This window comes from Procambarus clarkii, chromosome 24 (genome assembly GCF_040958095.1).
Source record: "Procambarus clarkii isolate CNS0578487 chromosome 24, FALCON_Pclarkii_2.0, whole genome shotgun sequence".
NCBI lineage: Eukaryota > Metazoa > Arthropoda > Malacostraca > Decapoda > Cambaridae > Procambarus > Procambarus clarkii.
Genome location: NC_091173.1, coordinates 11,825,382 through 11,845,028, shown reverse-complemented (window position 1 = coordinate 11,845,028; position 19,647 = coordinate 11,825,382). Strand labels below are relative to the sequence as shown.

The following is a 19,647-nucleotide window of genomic DNA, read 5'->3' as shown; positions in this document are numbered from 1 at the left end:
TTATCCTGTTCCTCCTCCCCCTCCTTCTCCCCTTCCCCTCCGACCTTTACCCTCTTCCCTCCTTTCCACAACGTTCCATCGCCGCTGTTACCCCTCCCGATCCGTTTCTCCTTGCCACACACAGCTGTCTTGCTTCCGCGAGTCCCGGTCGAGAGATTGAATTCTTTCAATCATTCCCGTTTCAGCTCGCCACCCTCTCTTTCTCTCTCCTTCCCACGACTCTCAGACCCCTCCCACTGTACTGTCCCTCCCAGCCCTTCCCATTATGTCATGCAGTCATCTTGGTGATGTGGAAGGCCCCTCCCCCCTCTCTCCCATCAGGTCCCATCCCACCACTTACTTAACTTTCTCGTTAACATTCCTTGCTCCGCACTTCCTCTTGCGTCCTCACCACCCACAGCTCCTCCCTTCCCACATCCACCCCCACAGACACCCACACACCTCCTGTAACACCCACCCCCACCTCCGCCATCCCCTTCCTTCACCCACACCCACCCCACAGCCGTATTGTTTACCAACCCATTAACCCTCATACCACCCGACTCTCCATTCTCAACGAATACGAAATAATCTAATTAAAATTCCCCTAAACCTCTATATATATCCATCCTCTAACAACCTTCCAGCCTCAGCCGTCAACCTCTTAATCCTAGACAACCGTACTGCCTCGTCCAACAACCTTACATCTACCCCTCAACCTTCCTCACTACTTAACAGTTGCCCCACCACCACCACCCAACAACCTTCCACAACTCGTCGTTCCGTCATCTCACAAGTGGCCTCAACAATTAACCATTCTCCCGGCGGGTCCCCTGGCCGGTCTCTCTTCCACCAGTGTACGCTCCTCTCTCCCCTCCCCTAACACTCATTTTCTTTCCCTTTCCATTGCTCGTCATCATCGCATAGACCCTCCCAACGAACACCCGTCCCTCTTGTTCTCCCTTACTCTACCCTCCTCCTCCTGGAAGGGTATTATTAGCGGGAAAGTGCCAAGCCATTACGACTATATAGCACTGGGAAGGGATCAGGATAAGGACTTGGGATGGGACGAGGGGGGATGGAATGGTGCCCAACCACTTGTGGACGGTCGGGGATTGAACGCCGACCTGCATGACGCGAGACCGTCGCTTTACCGTCCACCTCAAGTGGTTGGGCTCCTCCTGGAGACATTCTGATAATCATCTTACTAACCCCCCCTTCAATATTCCAAGTTTAGTGTCCCTGTTTTATCTTGAAACTGAAGACGATTGACACTTATTTAAGGAAGGGGGCTCCCAAGGGAAGCGGTATTTTAAAGGGTGGCACTTGAGGAAGTTGATCTTCAAGGGACAGCAATTGATGCGAGCTGACCTTAAAGGGGTAGCACTTATGTGAGTTGATCTTTATGAGGGCGGCATATAAGTGTGTTGACCTTTAGGGAGGTCAGACCCTTAAGGGATCCATCTTGTTAACTGTAAGCTGGGCACCAACCAGATCTATGGCAAATATTTTGTTTATATGCGACTGCTGTTATCGACCTATAAAATATAAATATATATATATACTGGGGGTAAGGGGATATTATTGTTTGTAAATATATTCATAATATTGTTTGTAGTGTGAGATCTGCTCACCAGAGGGGAGTGTTGGGTAGCTAGGCTGCGTGTGAAGGTCTAACTGACTTATGGGGGTGTATATAGTGCGTTACCAAGCCTCATCCTTCAGTAGATTTCAGATTAATTTATTTATTATGCACCCCATACCCATCTCATGGGCGGTGGTGTCAAGGGTTACAATTTGTCTCAATGTGTTAACTTTTCATGCAAAGTCAATCAGTTCTGATCAGTTCCAATCTCTACCGTCCAGTCATTTCTAGTCAGGTTTAAATAAGTTATCACTTCTTATCAGTTCCAGTCTCTACCGTCCAGTCATTTCTAGTCAGGTTTCAATAAGTTATCACTTCTTATCAGTTACAATCAGTTCCAGTCACTTTCGGCGAAATTTCAGTCACAACCGCTGATGTGGCTGCCATGCACCAGTTCGATGTTTTAAAAAGTATTTGTTAAATTGGTTTCAGTTCTTCCTCTTAACTTTCCAACACCCCGTGGGAGTTGCTCTGACCACACGCCGGCCAGCAGCAGCAGCCCGTGGGAGTCGTCATCCAGTTGTTGTTGTTGTTAAAGATTCGCTACCTGGAACAAAAAGTTCCAAGTAACACGGGCTATGGTGAGCCCGTAGCGTCATCCAGTAGCATCCAACTAACACTGGAGTCTTCACCCCCAGCAGCACCAGCAGTGCCTCGCGGCTCCTGCCTGTACCCGGTACTCTTTACCATCCTCGTAAACAACCTCTCTCAGCCAGGATATATAGTCACCATCATTATATCCGGTTCACCGGGAGTTCAAACAAGCGTGTTACCGTTACCAGAATGTAGGAAGACACTGGAGAATCACCGCCAATTCTGACTAAGAGCCGAATGAAGAGAGCAGTAGGCTGCTTGACCTTTACGATAGAAAACGATGGTAGGGTAAGAATCAGAGAAGCGATAGGCTTCAAGAACTCCAACACGATCCATACCGTTATGTGGGGCTGTAGTGGACCTCATACCCGTGATGTGGTGTGGTAGCGGACCCCATACCCGTCATGTGGGCGGTAGTGGCCCCATACCCGTTATGTGGTGTGGTAGCGGACCCCATACCCGTCATGTGGGCGGTAGTGGACCCCATACCCGTTATGTGGGGCGGTAGTGGACCCCATACCGTCATGTGGGGCGGTAGTGGACCCCATTAGAGGCACATAATGGGTTCGGAAACTAAACTCCAGTATTGGTTAAACTAAACACTTCACAGGCTTGATAAGCGAGTTAATGACATGCTAACAGCCAAGAGTTATTCAAACTGTTCTCATAACGTATTCTAAGAAGCATTTTTGACCGTTGGCGATAGAAAATAATTCATAACCCTTAAAAACATCAATAAAAAATATGTGTATGTATATACTTTTGAATTTCAAATACAATTATTATTAGCATCTTTATTTTTACTATTGTGGTTATTATTGTTTTAATAAACTCCCACGACCCAGTGAGTAACCTCCCACGACCCTGTGAGTAACCTCCCACGACCCAGTGAGTAACCTCCCACGACCCTGTGAGTAACCTCCCACGACCCAGTGAGTAACCTCCCACGACCCAGTGAGTAACCCACGACCCAGTGAGTAACCTCCCACGACCCTTTGAGTAACCTCCCACGACCCAGTGAGTAACCTCCCACGACCCAGTGAGTAACCTCCCACGACCCAGTGAGTAACCTCCCACGACCCAGTGAGTAACCTCCCACGACCCAGTGAGTAACCTCCCACGACCCAGTGAGTAACCTCCCACGACCCAGTGAATAACCTCCCACGACCCAGTGAGTAACCCACGACCCAGTGAGTAACCTCCCACGACCCAGTGAGTAACCTCCCACGACCCAGTGAGTAACCTCTCACGACCCAGTGAGTAACCTCCCACGACCCAGTGAGTAACCTCCCACGACCCAGTGAGTAACCTCCCACGACCCTGTGAGTAACCTCCCACGACCCAGTGAGTAACCTCCCACGACCCAGTGAGTAACCTCCCACGACCCAGTGAGTAACCTCCCACGACCCAGTGAGTAACCTCCCACGACCCTGTGAGTAACCTCCCACGACCCAGTGAGTAACCTCCCACGACCCAGTGAGTAACCTCCCACGACCCTGTGAGTAACCTCCCACGACCCAGTGAGTAACCTCCCACGACCCAGTGAGTAACCTCCCACGACCCTGTGAGTAACCTCCCACGACCCAGTGAGTAACCTCCCACGACCCTGTGAGTAACCTCCCACGACCCAGTGAGTAACCTCCCACGACCCTGTGAGTAACCTCCCACGACCCAGTGAGTAACCTCCCACGACCCAGTGAGTAACCTCCCACGACCCAGTGAGTAACCTCCCACGACCCAGTGAATAACCTCCCACGACCCAGTGAGTAACCCACGACCCAGTGAATAACCTCCCACGACCCAGTGAGTAACCTCGCACGACCCAGTGAGTAACCTCCTACGACCCAGTGAGTAACCTCCCACGACCCAGTGAGTAATCTCCCACGACCCTGTGAGTAACCTCCCACGACCCAGTGAGTAACCTCCCACGACCCCAGCAGTGGATCACGACCCTGAGTCTGAACAACACTAGACTAAAATATTTAGAATGTCTAAATATCTCTTAGAATATTTATGTCTCTAATCTTCTAATTCTCTAAGTCTCTAATGTCTCTAAAAAATGTATAGGCCTATGTTGTAATGATCAAGTCTCCTCGGGGCAATACTTACAATCAAACGACACTCCGCTGTAGGTCAGATCACCTGGTTCACCTTATCATTTGAAAGCATGATAATAATACCGGGATTAATGGTTCAATGACTGACTCCAGTATGCTAGAGTGATTATATTTAGTGTACTTACCTAGTTGTACTTACCTAGTTGTGCTTGCGGGGGGTTGAGCTCTGGCTCTTTGGTCCTGCCTCTCAACTGTCAATCAACTGGTGTACAGGTTCCTGAGCCTACTGGGCTCTTTTTCACTAAACTGTGTCTACACTTGAAGATATGTGCGTGTGTGTGTTAGAAGTGTGTGTGTGTGTGTGTGTGTGTGTGTACTCACCTATATGTACTCACCTATATGTGCTTGCAGGATCGAGCATTGACTCTTGGATCCCGCCTTTCCAGCTATCGGTTGTTTACAGCAATGACTCCTGTCCCATTTCCCTATCATACCTAGTTTTAAAAGTATGAATAGTATTTGCTTCCACAACCTGTTCCCCAAGTGCATTCCATTTTTCCACTACTCTCACGCTAAAAGAAAACTTCCTAACCGTGTGTGTGTGTGTGTGTGTTTACTAGTTGTGTTTTTGCGGGGGTTGAGCTTTGCTCTTTCGGCCCGCCTCTCAACTGTCAATTAACTGTTTACTAACTACCTTTTTTTTTTTTTTTTTTCCACACCACACACACACCCCAGGAAGCAGCCCGTGACAGCTGACTAACTCCCAGGTACCTATTTACTGCTAGGTAACAGGGGCACTTAGGGTGAAAGAAACTTTGCCCATTTGTTTCTGCCTCGTGCGGGAATCGAACCCGCGCCACAGAATTACGAGTCCTGCGCGCTATCCACCAGGCTACGAGGCCCCCTGTGTGTGTGTGTGTGTGTGTGTGTGTGTGTGTGTGTGTGTGTGTGTGTGTGTGTGTGTGTGTGTGTGTGTGTGTGTGTGTGTGTGTGTGTGTTTGGTGTGTGTGTGTGTGTGTGTGTGTGTGTGTTAGGAGTGGGGCGAGTTGAGGGGAGAGGGATGTGGTGTGTGCGTGTGGTTTGTGGTATGGTTGAGTTTGTGCGTGTGCTTCATAGCTCCTCAACCCGTCCTCCCAACAAAACGTCGCATTTTGACGTATATACTCGACCTAAGGCCAAAAATCGTCGCACCAGAAAATGATAGCGGCTCGCGAAATTGACGTACTGGCCCGTTTTTCTGTTTTCCTAGTGGGTTAGGAAAAAAAAAGGCAACCCGTTCTCGCAAATTTAATAAGTCAATATTGACTTATTAAATATGTGCATAGGTGACATACTTAACATAATAGATACCCTTAAAAAGATTCATAGAAAACACCGACCTTACCTAACCTACTTAGTATGTTAAGATAAGCATCTTATTGCTTCGTAATTACAATTATTACCTAACCTATAATAGGTATAGGTTAAGTAGTAATTGTAATTACGAAGCAATAAGATGCTTATCTTAAGATACTAACAAGGTTAGGTAAGGTCGGTGTTTTCTGTGAATCTTTTTAAGGGTATCTATTATGTTTAGTATATCACCTATGCACGTAGTTAATAAGTCAATATTGACTTTACGAATTTAAAAAAGGACACTTTAGCACGACAATTTCTTGACGTTGGAAATCTTAGGCGGACGGGCTGAGAGCTCCTAGCATTTTGTGGAGAGTTTGTGTTGAGATGTGCGTTTGTTTGTAAGACCAGGCTAGGCTATTGTCTGAGTGGGCAGGTGTTTACGTATGTGACGGCGTCAGCCAGTCTTAGACGAGCGGAATAAGCGCGATAAAAGAAAGTGGTACCCAAGTGTGTGTGTGAGTGGTGTGGTCTTGAGGCATTGTTAACCGTGGCAGAGGAGAATTACTAAGGTCACCGCAATAGCTTTGTGAGCAACCAATTAGTGTACTTTAACTCTGAATTGTGTCCCGAACTAAAGTAAATTCTGAGTGTAGGCTACGTACACCGAGTAGTAGTTATATATACACCTCTCCGTTTATATCTTCCTGTGTAAGGTGTTGCTATATATATATATATATATATATATATATATATATATATATATATATATATATATATATATATATATATATATATGACAATGTCAGACCACGGAGGAAAAATGAAACAGGAATTTCCTTAAGTACTTTCGTATATTAAATACATCTTCAGAAGGTATTTACCTTCTGAAGATGTATTTAATATACGAAAGTACTTAAGGAAATTCCTGTTTCATTTTTCCTCCGTGGTCTGACATTGTCACATTCTTAATCACGTGTTTATTTTCGTGATATACATATATATATATATATATATATATATATATATATATATATATATATATATATATATATATATATATATATATATATATATATATATATATATATATATATTTTCGTGATATACATATATATATATATATATATATATATATATATATATATATATATATATATATATATATATATATATATATGTCGTACCTAATAGCCAGAACGCACTTCTCAGCCTACTATTCAAGGCCCGATTTGCCTAATAAGCCAAGTTTTCATGAATTAATGTTTTTTCGTCTACCTAACCTACCTAACCTAACCTAACCTAGCTTTTTTTGGCTACCTAACCTAGCTTTTTTTGGCTACCTAACCTAACCTTACCTATAAATATAGGTTAGGTTAGGTTAGGTAGGGTTGGTTAGGTTCGGTCATATATCTACGTTAATTTTAACTCCAATAAAAAAAAATTGACCTCATACATAGAGAAAAGGGTTGCTTTATCATTTCATAAGAAAAAAATTATAGTAAATATATTAATTCAGGAAAACTTGGCTTATTAGGCAAATCGGGCCTTGAATAGTAGGCTGAGAAGTGAGTTCTGGCTACTAGGTACGACATATATATATATATATATATATATATATATATATATATATATATATATATATATATAGTGTCATCCGTGAAGAGTTGAGGAGTGTGGTCAATGTGATTGAGGCTTCAAGACAGTTGTGGGAGAAAAGTTCTGTTAGTTGCAGGTGGAGTTAGGCTATTTGTCCCCGCTCCCCATCTATTTGGCCTATAGAGGTGGGGGGGGGGGGAGGGCTGAGTAGAGCCTCTTCACTCTCCCCTCCCCCCTCACGGTGATATGGTGGGGTGGGTGATTGTGTTTGGTCTGGGACAGGCGCATTAGGACCTATAGCGTCATCCCCCAGGCTGTTGTTGTTGTTTTAGAGTCAGCTGCTCGGAAAGTTCCAAATAGTACGGGCTATGGTGAGCCCGTAGTGGACTTACCTGAGTCACACAGGAGCGAGTGGGGCTGTAACCACATCCCCAGGATATTGTTAGCATTATGGTGCTTGTGGTGGTCGAGACGAGTGTTTTATCAGTGTATCTCATATTTTCCTCAGGTTAGGTTAGACTGGGTTGGGTTGGGTTCGGTGAAGTTTGTTTATAGAATAGCGGTAGCATAGTTATTTTATATACACTTCTCTCGTGTCTTAGATCTCTACTCTTTAATGCCATGGTTTGTTCTTGCAGGGTTCGTTTGCCATGTGTTTTCTTCCTGGGTCGCGGTCCTCACGTTTTGCGGAAACTGTTCAAGATGTCATATTACATTTAGCAAAAACACTAAATTGACTTTGCCGACCAGGATTGAATTATTTATATTTAGAATGTAATTTTTTATTTAGCTTAGGAAGAATACAGTAACTATTTAAATACATAAGGGCAAAGTGAACAGTTAGCTGTACGTGTTAAATTCGTTTTCCAGAAAACACCTGGAAGCGGGTGTTACTGAATCAAGATTACCGTAGCAGCTTAATGTTCTCCCAGGTACCCAGCAACTCCCCGGTACCTGCTAGGCTACCGCAGATACTACTCTTAGGCCCACCAACCATTTCCCTCGTGCTAGACTACCACAGATACTACTCTTAGGCCCACCAACCATTTCCCTCGTGCTAGACTACCACAGATACTACTCTTAGGCCCACCAACCATTTCCCTCGTGCTAGACTACCACAGATACTACTCTTAGGCCCACCAACCATTTCCCTCGTGCTAGGCTACCACAGATACTACTCTTAGGCCCACCAACCATTTCCCTCGTGCTAGGCTACCACAGATACTACTCTTAGGCCCACCAACCATTTCCCTCGTGCTAGGCTACCACAGATACTACTCTTAGGCCCACCAACCATTTCCCTCGTGCTAGACTACCGCAGACACTAACTCCTGCTTTGGGTCGACAGGTCGGTGATGGGGTTCAGCGCGTCCCTGCAGGGAGAGCGGAGCCACGCGGCGCTGCTGGCCCGTCAGGACGCAGAGCTGCGCCTGCTGGACACCATGCGGCGGGTGCTGGTGGCCAGGGCCAAGTGCGACAGGGACTACGCTGCTGCCCTCACCCACCTGGCCCACACCGCCGCCAAGATGGACGCCCCGGACAACGTTCTCGACGACTCCCATCTGCATAAGGTGAGGGGATTGATGATTGATAAAGATTAAGCCACCTAAGAGGTGGCACGGGCATGAATAGCCCGTAAAAGTGAGGGGGGTGGGGGTGGGTAATATACAGGGTTCCTGCCCAAGTGAACTCTACGGGAGACATCTCCCGTCACGCAGGGTGCAGTCGCACCTCCACAGATCTCCAGTATCAGCTCTTGATACTGGTAATGGCTCAAAAGGGCCACCACTTACGGGCTATTCATGCCCGTGCCACCTTTTGGGTGGCTTAATCTTTATCAATCAATCAAGTGAACTCTCAAACCTCTTCCTGGCCCATTCTGTGATAGCTATATCTAGGCCCAGAAATCTTTTTCTGTGCTCGGTACTTGTTTGTCATTACAGTATCAATTTATAATTTTGTATGAGTTCCATTCTGCATCGTTGAGGGAACGTTAATACCATACCTCCTCAGCGAAAGCAGAGTTCACTGCCATTGTTATTGCATTAAAATACCCAAAAATATATACAAGAAGAGTTGTGATCTGTAAATGTCAATAGCCCCACTGCAAAACCTTAAAAAAGGCAGAAAACCTTTTGATATCAAATCTGTGAAAATGATACTAGTTGAGGAAGATTGATTAAGTTTCTGCGGATTCCTTCTTACATTGAAATCTTTGGAATTGAGATTCCAACAATTGGCAAATGTGGTATACAGCATATTGAATACTTCCTTCAGGCTTCCAAAAACACTCTTTCAATAGTTTCCTGTTTACATTTTAAGTACTATATTACCTTATTTAAATAAATATTGAATGCTCCCTTCAGTTTAATAATACTGAATAATTTATTTTGTCGGGAACAGGCATCAATATATACATTAGGTTTATATCGAGGTCCTCCCCCCCTTCCCCAGGTCGAACTACTGGCCCTCCCCAGGATGCAACCCCACTATAGTTGACCAACTCACTGGTACCTATTTACTGCTAGGTGAGCATAGGCATTAGGTAAAAGTAAATATGCCCAATCATTTCTGTCCCACCCAGGATTCAAACTCGGGATTGCTGATTGCTAGTCGAGAACGAACCCAGCTGTATTACAGGGATTATCCATACCATAGACAACATGAAGTCCGGTATGTTTGGGATGTGTAATATGATGCAAGAACATATTCCAGAAAATTAAAACAGATGAAAGTGGCATGTGTAGGAGCTACGACGATGGGCGGTTGACGATCAAAACACGCATATTATTTGTATATGCAACCATGGCATGTGACTCCCCTCTGTCAACACCCTCTCAAAGTTACTTGTGTCTCCCACACACACGCACAGGCATGGCGCATCATGGTGGAGGGGCTGGATGAGTGGAGCAGCATCATGCGCCAGAATGCCGACACCCTGGTGCTGGACACGGTGGAGAAGCTGGCCGCCCTCATCACCGAGAAGCGTGCCTCCAGGAAGGTCTACTATGAGGAGCACCAGAGGATCACCAATGAAGTAACTAGAGTGAGTGTTCCTATGGGGGTCTTGTTTGGGGGGTAGGCTCATTTCGGATCGTGGCGTTTTGCACGTCATTTCAACCATTTTGTCTATAAATTGTAATTTTAATTTGTGTATATTTTGTTTTATAAAATTGTTTTTTGTACAACGTCGGAGGCCAGACGCTAGGAACTAACCTCAGCCAATTTTGCAAGGTGAATGGTCTGGGGTACAGGACAGACATAAACTGGTCAGGGTCAATCCTTTTTGTTCTAATGAGAGGCCGAATAGTGACCCATCCCCCACCCCACCTAATTGGTGAAAGGCGGCTGGCCGAGTCCCTAGATTTCTTTACCTTCCTGAGACGGATATTAGACCATTCAGACCCGTTGGCATGAGGCATCTGGAACTTTGCAATCACTTTATTTCACTCTCGTGTTTTTGAAGATATCCTCATAGTGTACCCAAAATTTGCCAGTGCAGGCTACTGAACATGTGGCCCTGTATGACTAACCATCCTGCGAGATGGGGACTTATAGTATCACTGCTACCTTATTTACTCTTGTGTTGATGATATCCTCATAACGAACCCAGAGTCTGTCAGTGCAGACTACTTATCACATGCCACTGTATGACTAACCATCCTGTGTGATGGGGATTTTCTAGCATCACGTAGCTAGCTTTTTGACACACTGTACTCCCCTTCATATAGTCTAGGGTAGCTGCACAAATGCAGATGTACCTAAATGTGTTAATAAAAAAAATATAGAGGGAAGACGAGGAGAAAAGGAAGGAGAAAGGAGAGAGCGGGTATGTTTCAAGAGAGGGAAGGACAGCCGAATCAGAGAAAATTCTAACTTCACCAAAAACAGCAATGGCAAGAGACAGCTGACTAGGAGAAAGAAAACAGGATGCCCCTAGAAACAGGGAGAATTCAACTGAGAAGGACCGAAGAGTACCCCCTTCCCCACAGGATCCAGCAAGCATGATCCATGCAGACAGGCTATAAAACCAGGAAAAAATCCACTTTCATACCCAAGACTTGATGGAGCAGTACCCTCCTTCAGAGTAGAAAGGCCAGACAACTCTGCAGATACGTCATACCCTCAAAGGCGAGAGGGAAACCTCAGAGTCTAGCTGGAGCAACAGAGGACCCGTGGAGAGCGGCAGAAAATCAGAGCTCCTGCAGGAAATCCTAGAGACTGAGTACCCACAAAAGATTAAGCCCAGAACTAAAAAGGAGAAACGATTCTCCCATAGAAAATGGACCAAATGCAGGAGACCCCCAAAACTGAAACAGACTCTTAAGACCACATACAGCCTGTAAGCAAAATGCAAGCAATAAACAGAACTCAGCAGGAAAGAGGAAACCTCCAAGGAATACAGGAGACCACCAGGAATCCAAGAAACCTAGATGTCAGGGAGCTGAGAAGCTAACTGCAAGCAACAGGCATCACCCAGGAAACAAAATGAGGGCACAATATGGACAAGAAGCGAAGACAGAATAAGCCTCCTGGGAGAAGCTGTTCTCTGGTCATAAAAAGGGAGACAGACAAACCCGGGACCCTGAAACTCGACCCTCGCCCATAGAAAAGAAGGGTCTAGGACTGAGCTTACAACCCCCCCCCCCCCCCTGGGGTCCAGAACCATAGTGACAACAACGCCTGGTTCAACCTTGACGACGAGCTAACGTCTGGACACCTGCTCCGCCTGGGGGGGCCGCCGGATCACGTTCTGGTTTGCGATTTTGGATTTTTATATTGCCGTTTGGCATTCCTATTCAACGGTCTGGATTGTTACAACGCCTGGCCGATATATTGCCTGGGATCACAGGATAGTTGATAGATTTTGAACGTTTTCTGGCTGGTTCTTCAGGCAGGGTGACGGTGTCCGGCGCCGGCTTGGCCGAGAGGTGCCAGGAGTTGGTAGGTCTTGGTGGGCTCCTGTTGTGCCCTCAGACGTGATGGGCGGCTGACTTTTGCTCTGCCGGGAAGCACTGGCTGACTTTTACGTTTTAGTTAGGGGTCGAGTTTTTGGTTTCTCTACCCAATGTTCTCTGTTTGGAGCGGGGCCGATTTTTGTCACCCTGAGGGACTCTTGGGGCGCCCCAATCATCTGCCCTTCTGTGTGTTTATTGGCCGCGAAACACATTAGTTTCCTCTGATAAGCTATATTCATTTCACCATTAGGCTTCGCGATTAACCCTTCACAAGTACACTGGGGCGCATCCGATCCCACGATTGTCGTCGCCCCTAAATCAATGATACCACCAGAACCATAGGGAAGAAAGGGGAGCCAGTCATCAAGACCACTAGCTCCCTTCTTCCCTAGAAAAGGCGAGCCTCTTGAGAGCACCACAAACAAGGGGCAGCCAGAGGAAAGTTAAGCAACGAAGCCACCGCCAAAACTTTGTAGACTGCCTCAGCTGCCCCACAGGCACCTAACTATTGATAAATAACTTGGATTCCAGAAAACAGCAAACCCCAGCTTGAGCTGGAGGCACAGAGAGTACCAGAGAGCAATAGCAAGGATTCCCTCAACAGCCAGGACCTATACCTGGAATGAGAGGCAAGGAAACGTAAGGGGGCCACAAACCAAGTTCCATGCATTAACCCGAAGGAAAGAGACTTGAATAGTCAACTACCAAGGAAGGTAATCTTGTTTACAGGTAGAACAAAATGCAAACCCAGAGCACACACAAAACAGGTGGCATTAAACACACTTGCGAAAAAGAAAGAAAACTGTAAGAAAGTAATGTTCCAGGGGATACCCAACACAACTTAGTTTAACGTGTAAAACCGATGATGGGCCCGGTCAGGGACCGTGCTTCTTGTACAGCGGGCAGGCGAGTAAGGGCCCCAGCTGTCGGGAATCCCCCGGGTCACTAGGGTCACAACTAGGACGTGATCAGGAGTGTCACATTTTGGGTCCTTATTCCACAGACATGATCATTTGCCTTCTTTACCTAATTTTCTTCAAGTAGTTTCTCGTGTTCTTTCTGTTTTTGTTTTTCCGGGGGAGGGGGATAATTTGTGATCCCCAAACTCTCATCGCTTCATAGAGACAACATATCAGGTAAGAAATAATATATACTTTAATATTGTATATAATAATATCATATTAAGAGATTTCAATTTTCTTAGAATTAATTAGACAAGTCAAAAAGGAAAAATGTTCATAGGGTTTCTTGAAAGATGTTTAGTACTGCTTTCTTAAATATTGTACCCATTAAAGATTTAAACCATACTGTATTGTACAGGAGTTGTTCGATAATTTGTATAACTATTCATCTGTTGTACAAAAGTCTAGAAAATTTGCATAATGATCATTCAACAGAGACTTGCATACCTGCAACTAACCTTGTTTAAACAGTGATTGTATTTTCAGTTACAAGAAGCTGTTGGAAAATCCAAGAATAATTACGAACAGGCACTGGAATTTTACAAGACCTCTAAGACGAAATACGAAGATCAATTTCTAAAAGGTGAGAACAGTACGGTATACCATTGTTCACCGCTACGAGGGGAGGGCCTCGTAGCCTGGTGGATAGCGCGCAGGGCTCGTAATTCTGCGGCGCGGGTTCGATTCCCGCACGAGGCAGAAACAAATGGGCAAAGTTTCTTTCACCCTGAATGCCCCTGTTACCTAGCAGTAAAATAGGTACCTGGGTGTTAGTCAGCTGTCACGGGCTGCTTCCTGGGGGTGGAGGCCTGGTCGAGGACCGGGCCGCGGGGACACTAAAGCCCCGAAATCATCTCAAGATAACCTCAAGATAACCGCTTAATTCTTTCACTGCATTACTCTCACTGTTACACTATTAGTCAATACTATAATAATAATAATAATAATATTTATTTAGGTAAAGGTACATACATAAAGAGATTTTACAAAGTTTGTTGGCTTTATTTACTAATAACCAATTGTCTTTACTGTAGCTGCTGGATGATTATAGAGTACGCTATCAATTGAATTGAGCTTCTGTGCTTGTACAACAAACTTCACAGTTGAGAACATTAACTGATTGCCTTCATGGTGCTGATTGTGTTAATTCCTATGTCATAGTTACATGTATTACCTTAATGTTATTACCTAAGTGTGGTTACAGGATGAGAGTTATGCTCGTGGTGTCCCATCTTCCCAGTACTCTTTGTCATGTGACACTTTCAGACAGTTGATAGTTCTGGCCTCCACCTTCAAATTCAAATTCAAATTGTTATTCAGGTAATTCATCTTCTCGCATAATTTGTTTCAACCGTCTACCACTGTTTGCAAAAGTAAACTTTTTAGTTTTTTTTCAGCAGTTTTGTTTCCTTAATTTGAACTTATGTCCTTTTCTTTTGAAAGCTGCAGTTTTCAAAAATTCTTTGTCAGTTCCTGTTACTATTTTATATGTAGTGATCATTTCACTTCTTTTAACACATCTAACTTCTTGTAGCTCTTAGTTTTTTTTTTTAATTCCAGGAGCAATCAGTTACATGTCTTTGCACCTTTTCCTTACACAGTGTTCTTAATGTGGTCCTCGTAAAAATACCAATGATACGTAATCTCACTTACCCATTGTACCTACCTGTGAATAAATTACATTATTATTATTATTATTATTATTATTATTATTATTATTATTATTATTATTATTATTATTATTATTATTATTATTAGGGGACAGTTTTCTATCCAGAACCTCCACTAGATCACTTTATCAGAATTATTTAAAGCTTTTTAATTACTTCTTAACTCGTCTGTGGCCCCTCAACCATTCCTTATACGAGAATTGACTTAGCTTTTGAATAATTTTTGTTGCCTGGTGTTGTACTTTCTCCAGAGCAGCTATGTCCTTCTGAAGATGAGGTCTCCATACTTGGATACAATAATCCAAATGGGGGCACACCAAAGATTTATACAACTGAATCATTACCTTATTTTCCCTTGAAGTCAAAGGTACGCTTGATCACAACCAAAGATCGCTTAGTTGTGAACCAAGGACCCTGTGCTACTGTACCCTTGATAACCCACAGGAAGCAAAGTGTAGTTATAGTGCCATATTGTGTCATGACTTGTGCAGTCACCTTCAACTGTTAATCTGTAAACAATATGGAATATTAGATTAACTTATAGCTAGTTTTTGACCTACACTGTGTAATCTTTCATGTAGAATAGGGTAGCAGCACATTGCTGTGTATACCTAAGTTTGCTAATAAAAAAAAATAAACAATATGATCTCTTTTCTTTGCATTTTTATGTAAAAGCAACACTAGTACCAATACACATAGAGGAATCACACTAACCTAGAGTGCATTCGGGCATTATGTGAAACCCTGGTTCGGCTTCAGTGGAAGCCTCGGGAATCCTCGTGGGTCCAGTTGAACCTCAGGCTGCAATCCTTATTGACCATGCCGTGGCCTAGTTTTCTGGAGTGTGTGCCTGGGAACACCCAGCGCATAGGTACGAACCTTCATCACGGCTCCTGGGGATTTGTTCACTAGTACCAATGCCATTACCCTCTGCAAACCACTTTCCTCCCTGCCCATGATCATGTTATTAATAGTAAGGATGTTTCTCTCACCTCTGTCTGATATATGCATACTATGTGACTTCAACTCACAAATAGTGTTATATCAGAAGAAATAACTTTGAAAATGCGTGAGTAACAAGAGGTCAGACACCATTCACCCTCAGGGAAAACAGCACATTGCTGTGTATACCTAATTTTGTTGTTAATAATATAAAAGTCTGCATACCTCAGAAAATTTCACATACTCGTTTATATAATTTATATTACAATACAAGTTTAGTGAAACATTTCTAAAATAACCGTATTATTTCAAATAATACAGTATTTACAAATACAAAGTGAAGATTAATAAAAATAAGAATACAATTAAAATTCTAGTGAAATTATTATCAGAAGTAAAAAAAAAAAAATACTAAAATCCACAGTGCCCTCTTCCCCTCCCTTCTAGATCCAGATAATTTTTTTTTGAGAAACCCAAATTTTCAAAGATATAATCAAGTAGGTGGATTTAATCAGTTATTTAGGTAGTTGGATCCGTTATATGGAGGTCAAGATTTTGGAGAGTGCAGTGGTATGAAAGGATTGGAGTGAAGGTGTTGTGAGGGTGGTGTTGGTGGACAACTATGGAGCAAAGCGGTAGGCTGAGTGAGAGCAGAGGATGCTTAGGAACAATGTGCTTGGGGTTAGGAGGTAGCAAGTGTGTGGAAATACTGCAAGAAACATACAGAGGTCTGTACTATTTAGATTTATTTCATTTAGTTCTTTATACATGCCTTATGAGACAGAAAACTGAAGTTACAGTATCTTTTTCCTGTTGCCACAGTGTGACTGATCCATATCTCATAGTGCTATTATTTCACTGTTTACTTTAATTCTGAGGAATAGGCTAATAGTTAAATGTTTTCAAACTTAGAAATCGTCTGTTTAAGGAAAACCAGGACGCAAGTTGGATGAGCTGAAGGAACGGTATCAAAAGGCATGTAAAAAGCTTCACCAAGTTCACAATGACTATGTCCTGTTGCTGTGTGAAGCTGCAGACTATGAGAGAGACTTCCGAACAGTACTTCTCCCGGGTCTACTCGAGTATCAAGAGCGAGTACAGGAAGATATGATTGACAAATGGTAAGACAGAGCAGGTGAAGTTTTTAAGACTTTTAACAAAAACTTAGCTGTTGTGTCAGTTGTACATTCTTGTAGCATAGTAAACATTATATAGTAAATATTATATAGAAAATACTGTAATATTGTCTTTTATTAAAGCATGAGAAGATTAAACATATGTAATTTTAAATCTTATAAAGCATAACCGTTTACTATACTTGTAATTCTTTATACTAGAATAAGCTAAGTCATGCACACGGAAATCACAATAGTGTGATGCATCAAATGAACAAATAACTCATAGCAGGGTACTTTCTGGGAGGTACTGAAAAGTACAAAGTAAAGACCCAAGCTTAGCTCTGGTACCAGCTAAAGCACGAGCTAAACACACCATGGCTCCGAGACTCATCTTTCGACTATCGGAAGCCAAAATTTGCCTCACTCTATGAGGCAAGAGGGCAACCCTAATTGACGTAATGGACAATTAGTAGAATTTGGTACTACAGTATTCACTTTATAAAAGTCTGGAAAAATAAAGCTTAAAACCAAACACGAATATTCCTGGACCAATTATAGCACTTACACTGTATGCGCTACTGATTGGCAGACCTCACTCTATAACTATACTGAGGCTATAACAAGCCTCAGATAATGTGTTAGGGCCTAGGGTGAGTAGGTTAGGTTTTATTAGCAACATAAATACAGAATCTTTTCAAGTTTGTCCAAATTCAATACCTGTACTACCAAGTGTTACTTTCTAATTGTCCATTACATCAATATATGTACGATGGTTGTTATTTTGGAGTGTCTCCTTGACCCTATGGTTTCTGGGTTTGCTAAGGAAATTTTGCTTTTGCCAGGATGTCATTTAAGGATTTCCTTCGTTTCCAAGCTAACATGGGTATCTCTTGTGGGAATTTTTTCCATGCTGGGTGATTTCCATGTAGACTTGTTAGATAACCTCAGGGGTTAATGAGTTCTCTCCAAAGTGTCCCTGCAATTCCTGGAAAATAGAGAAATGGGAGGATTAGCCTTTCATTAGTTGGCTGTAGTCTCCTCTGTTGTAATAATGAAGATCTGTTTTTTTGTGATAACTTTCTATCTGCATCTTGTAGGATTTTATTAGAGTATCCTCTGTGTATGAAAAAAATCTGTAGGGTGGGTGGTGGCTGAAGGGAGGGGGGGTGTCCCACTTTTGGGTGGTTGATCCCCAAGCTTACCTGAGAGTAAGTGAGATTCTGGATCTAGCCTCCAGGAGGAAACAGATGGGTGTCAGGAGCCTAGTGTGTTGGCTATGGCTCAGAGCTAAGCTTGGGATGCTACTGGGAGTTCTTCCCCCCCCCCCCCCTAAAAAAAAAAAATGTTCCATGACATTCAGATCTTGATTTTGCAGGCGTTCAATACTGACGGAAGTGTGCGAGTTGACAGACACAACACAAGGTCGGTATGCCCAGTTACAAACAGAAGTTGCATCTTCTGTGTCAGCCATTTCGCCTAAGTCTGAATACTCGTCCTTCTCAGAGACCAATAAGTAAGTAAAACAACGGCATGATAGTGAAAGATATTTTTGTTAATACAGTATTGTTGATTTAATTACATTAGAAAATCACATTCAGTCATGCATATTGCTGAGATTTTACTATTGTAATATAATAAACATCAAATCACTGCTTATAGATTTAGATGAATGCCATATGCAATATGATGATAATAAAATTTTATTTAAAAATATTAATGGATCTGAATTAAATTTTTACATAGTACAGTATGTATGTACAGTACTATCTACTATCTTACAGTACTATATACTGTACAGTACAGTCCAGTATGTATGAATGTCTGTACTTATGTATGAATGTATGTACTGTCTCTGGAAAGGAGACAAGAGAAGCATCAAATAATATATATGTACATGGAAGATACTGGAAGGCCAGGTTCCAAATCTGCACAGTAGAATGACAACATTCTGGAGCGAAAGATACGGAAGGAAATGCAGAATAGAACCAGTGAATAGAGCACTCTCTGAACATCAGAGGTCCACGGCTGTTCAATACTTTGCCAGCGAGCAATAGAAATATTGCCAGAACAAAGGTGGACTTTTTCAAGAAATAATTAGATCAGTTCTTGCAAGAAGTGCCAGACCAACTGGGTTGTAGTGGACATGTAGGCCTGCAGGCAGCTGCTAACAACAACCTATTGGACCAAGCTATCATAAGTCAAGCCTGGTCCCAGGCTGGGCTTGGAAAGTAGAACAACTCCCAAGACCCTCTCCAGGTAAATTAAGTGCCCAGAACAAGAGCATCAATGAAGAAATCTTGAAGAGCATTTTTAACAATATTTCTGGTGTGATTAGGGGCTTTATCTCCAGTCTACATCAGACCAACCAGGAACATTGGTCACCAGTATTATGTGTGCTCACATTTTTTCGGGAGATGTACAGACAATGCATTATGTACTACAAATGGAGGTGGGGCTCTTTCCAGTATCTCCCATTGTGGTGCTGGACTCTGGCTAGAGCACCTCTTCTGGCTCTTCAGGGTTTAGTTCTTATGGTGGTTCACAATATTGCAAGACAGATGAGCTTGTGGATGGCTTCTCCCATTTTTGCCCTATTGGGAAGGTTTAAGTACAGTACTCTCCAAAGTCTTCCAGTCATATGAAATAAAACCATTTTAAAAGTTGCATGCCATGGTGGGTTAAGGTTTCCCCAAAGTCAGGGGTTGACCTGCAGTTGCTATGGAAGCAACTGATGGACTGGCTCAAAAAGGAGCATTTTATTTTCAGTCGATACTTTTTTAATAGCTGC

General features: G+C 43.3%; 1 protein-coding gene across 7 annotated transcripts in view; it reads left to right on the top strand.

Annotated features, from left to right (window-relative positions):
• FER (tyrosine-protein kinase Fer) overlaps positions 1-19,647 on the top strand; it is a 129,140-nt gene that overhangs the window by 85,299 nt on the left and 24,194 nt on the right. For 6 of the 7 annotated variants that reach the window (XM_069330621.1, XM_045747897.2, XM_045747894.2 and 3 more), the window contains 5 exons: positions 8,558-8,780; positions 10,082-10,255; positions 13,616-13,712; positions 16,670-16,862; positions 18,235-18,372. In XM_069330621.1, coding sequence (XP_069186722.1) covers positions 8,558-8,780; positions 10,082-10,255; positions 13,616-13,712; positions 16,670-16,862; positions 18,235-18,372 — 825 coding nt within the window. The remainder of the gene's footprint in view (positions 1-8,557; positions 8,781-10,081; positions 10,256-13,615; positions 13,713-16,669; positions 16,863-18,234; positions 18,373-19,647) is intronic. The other variant, XM_045747891.2, reaches the window with a different exon arrangement.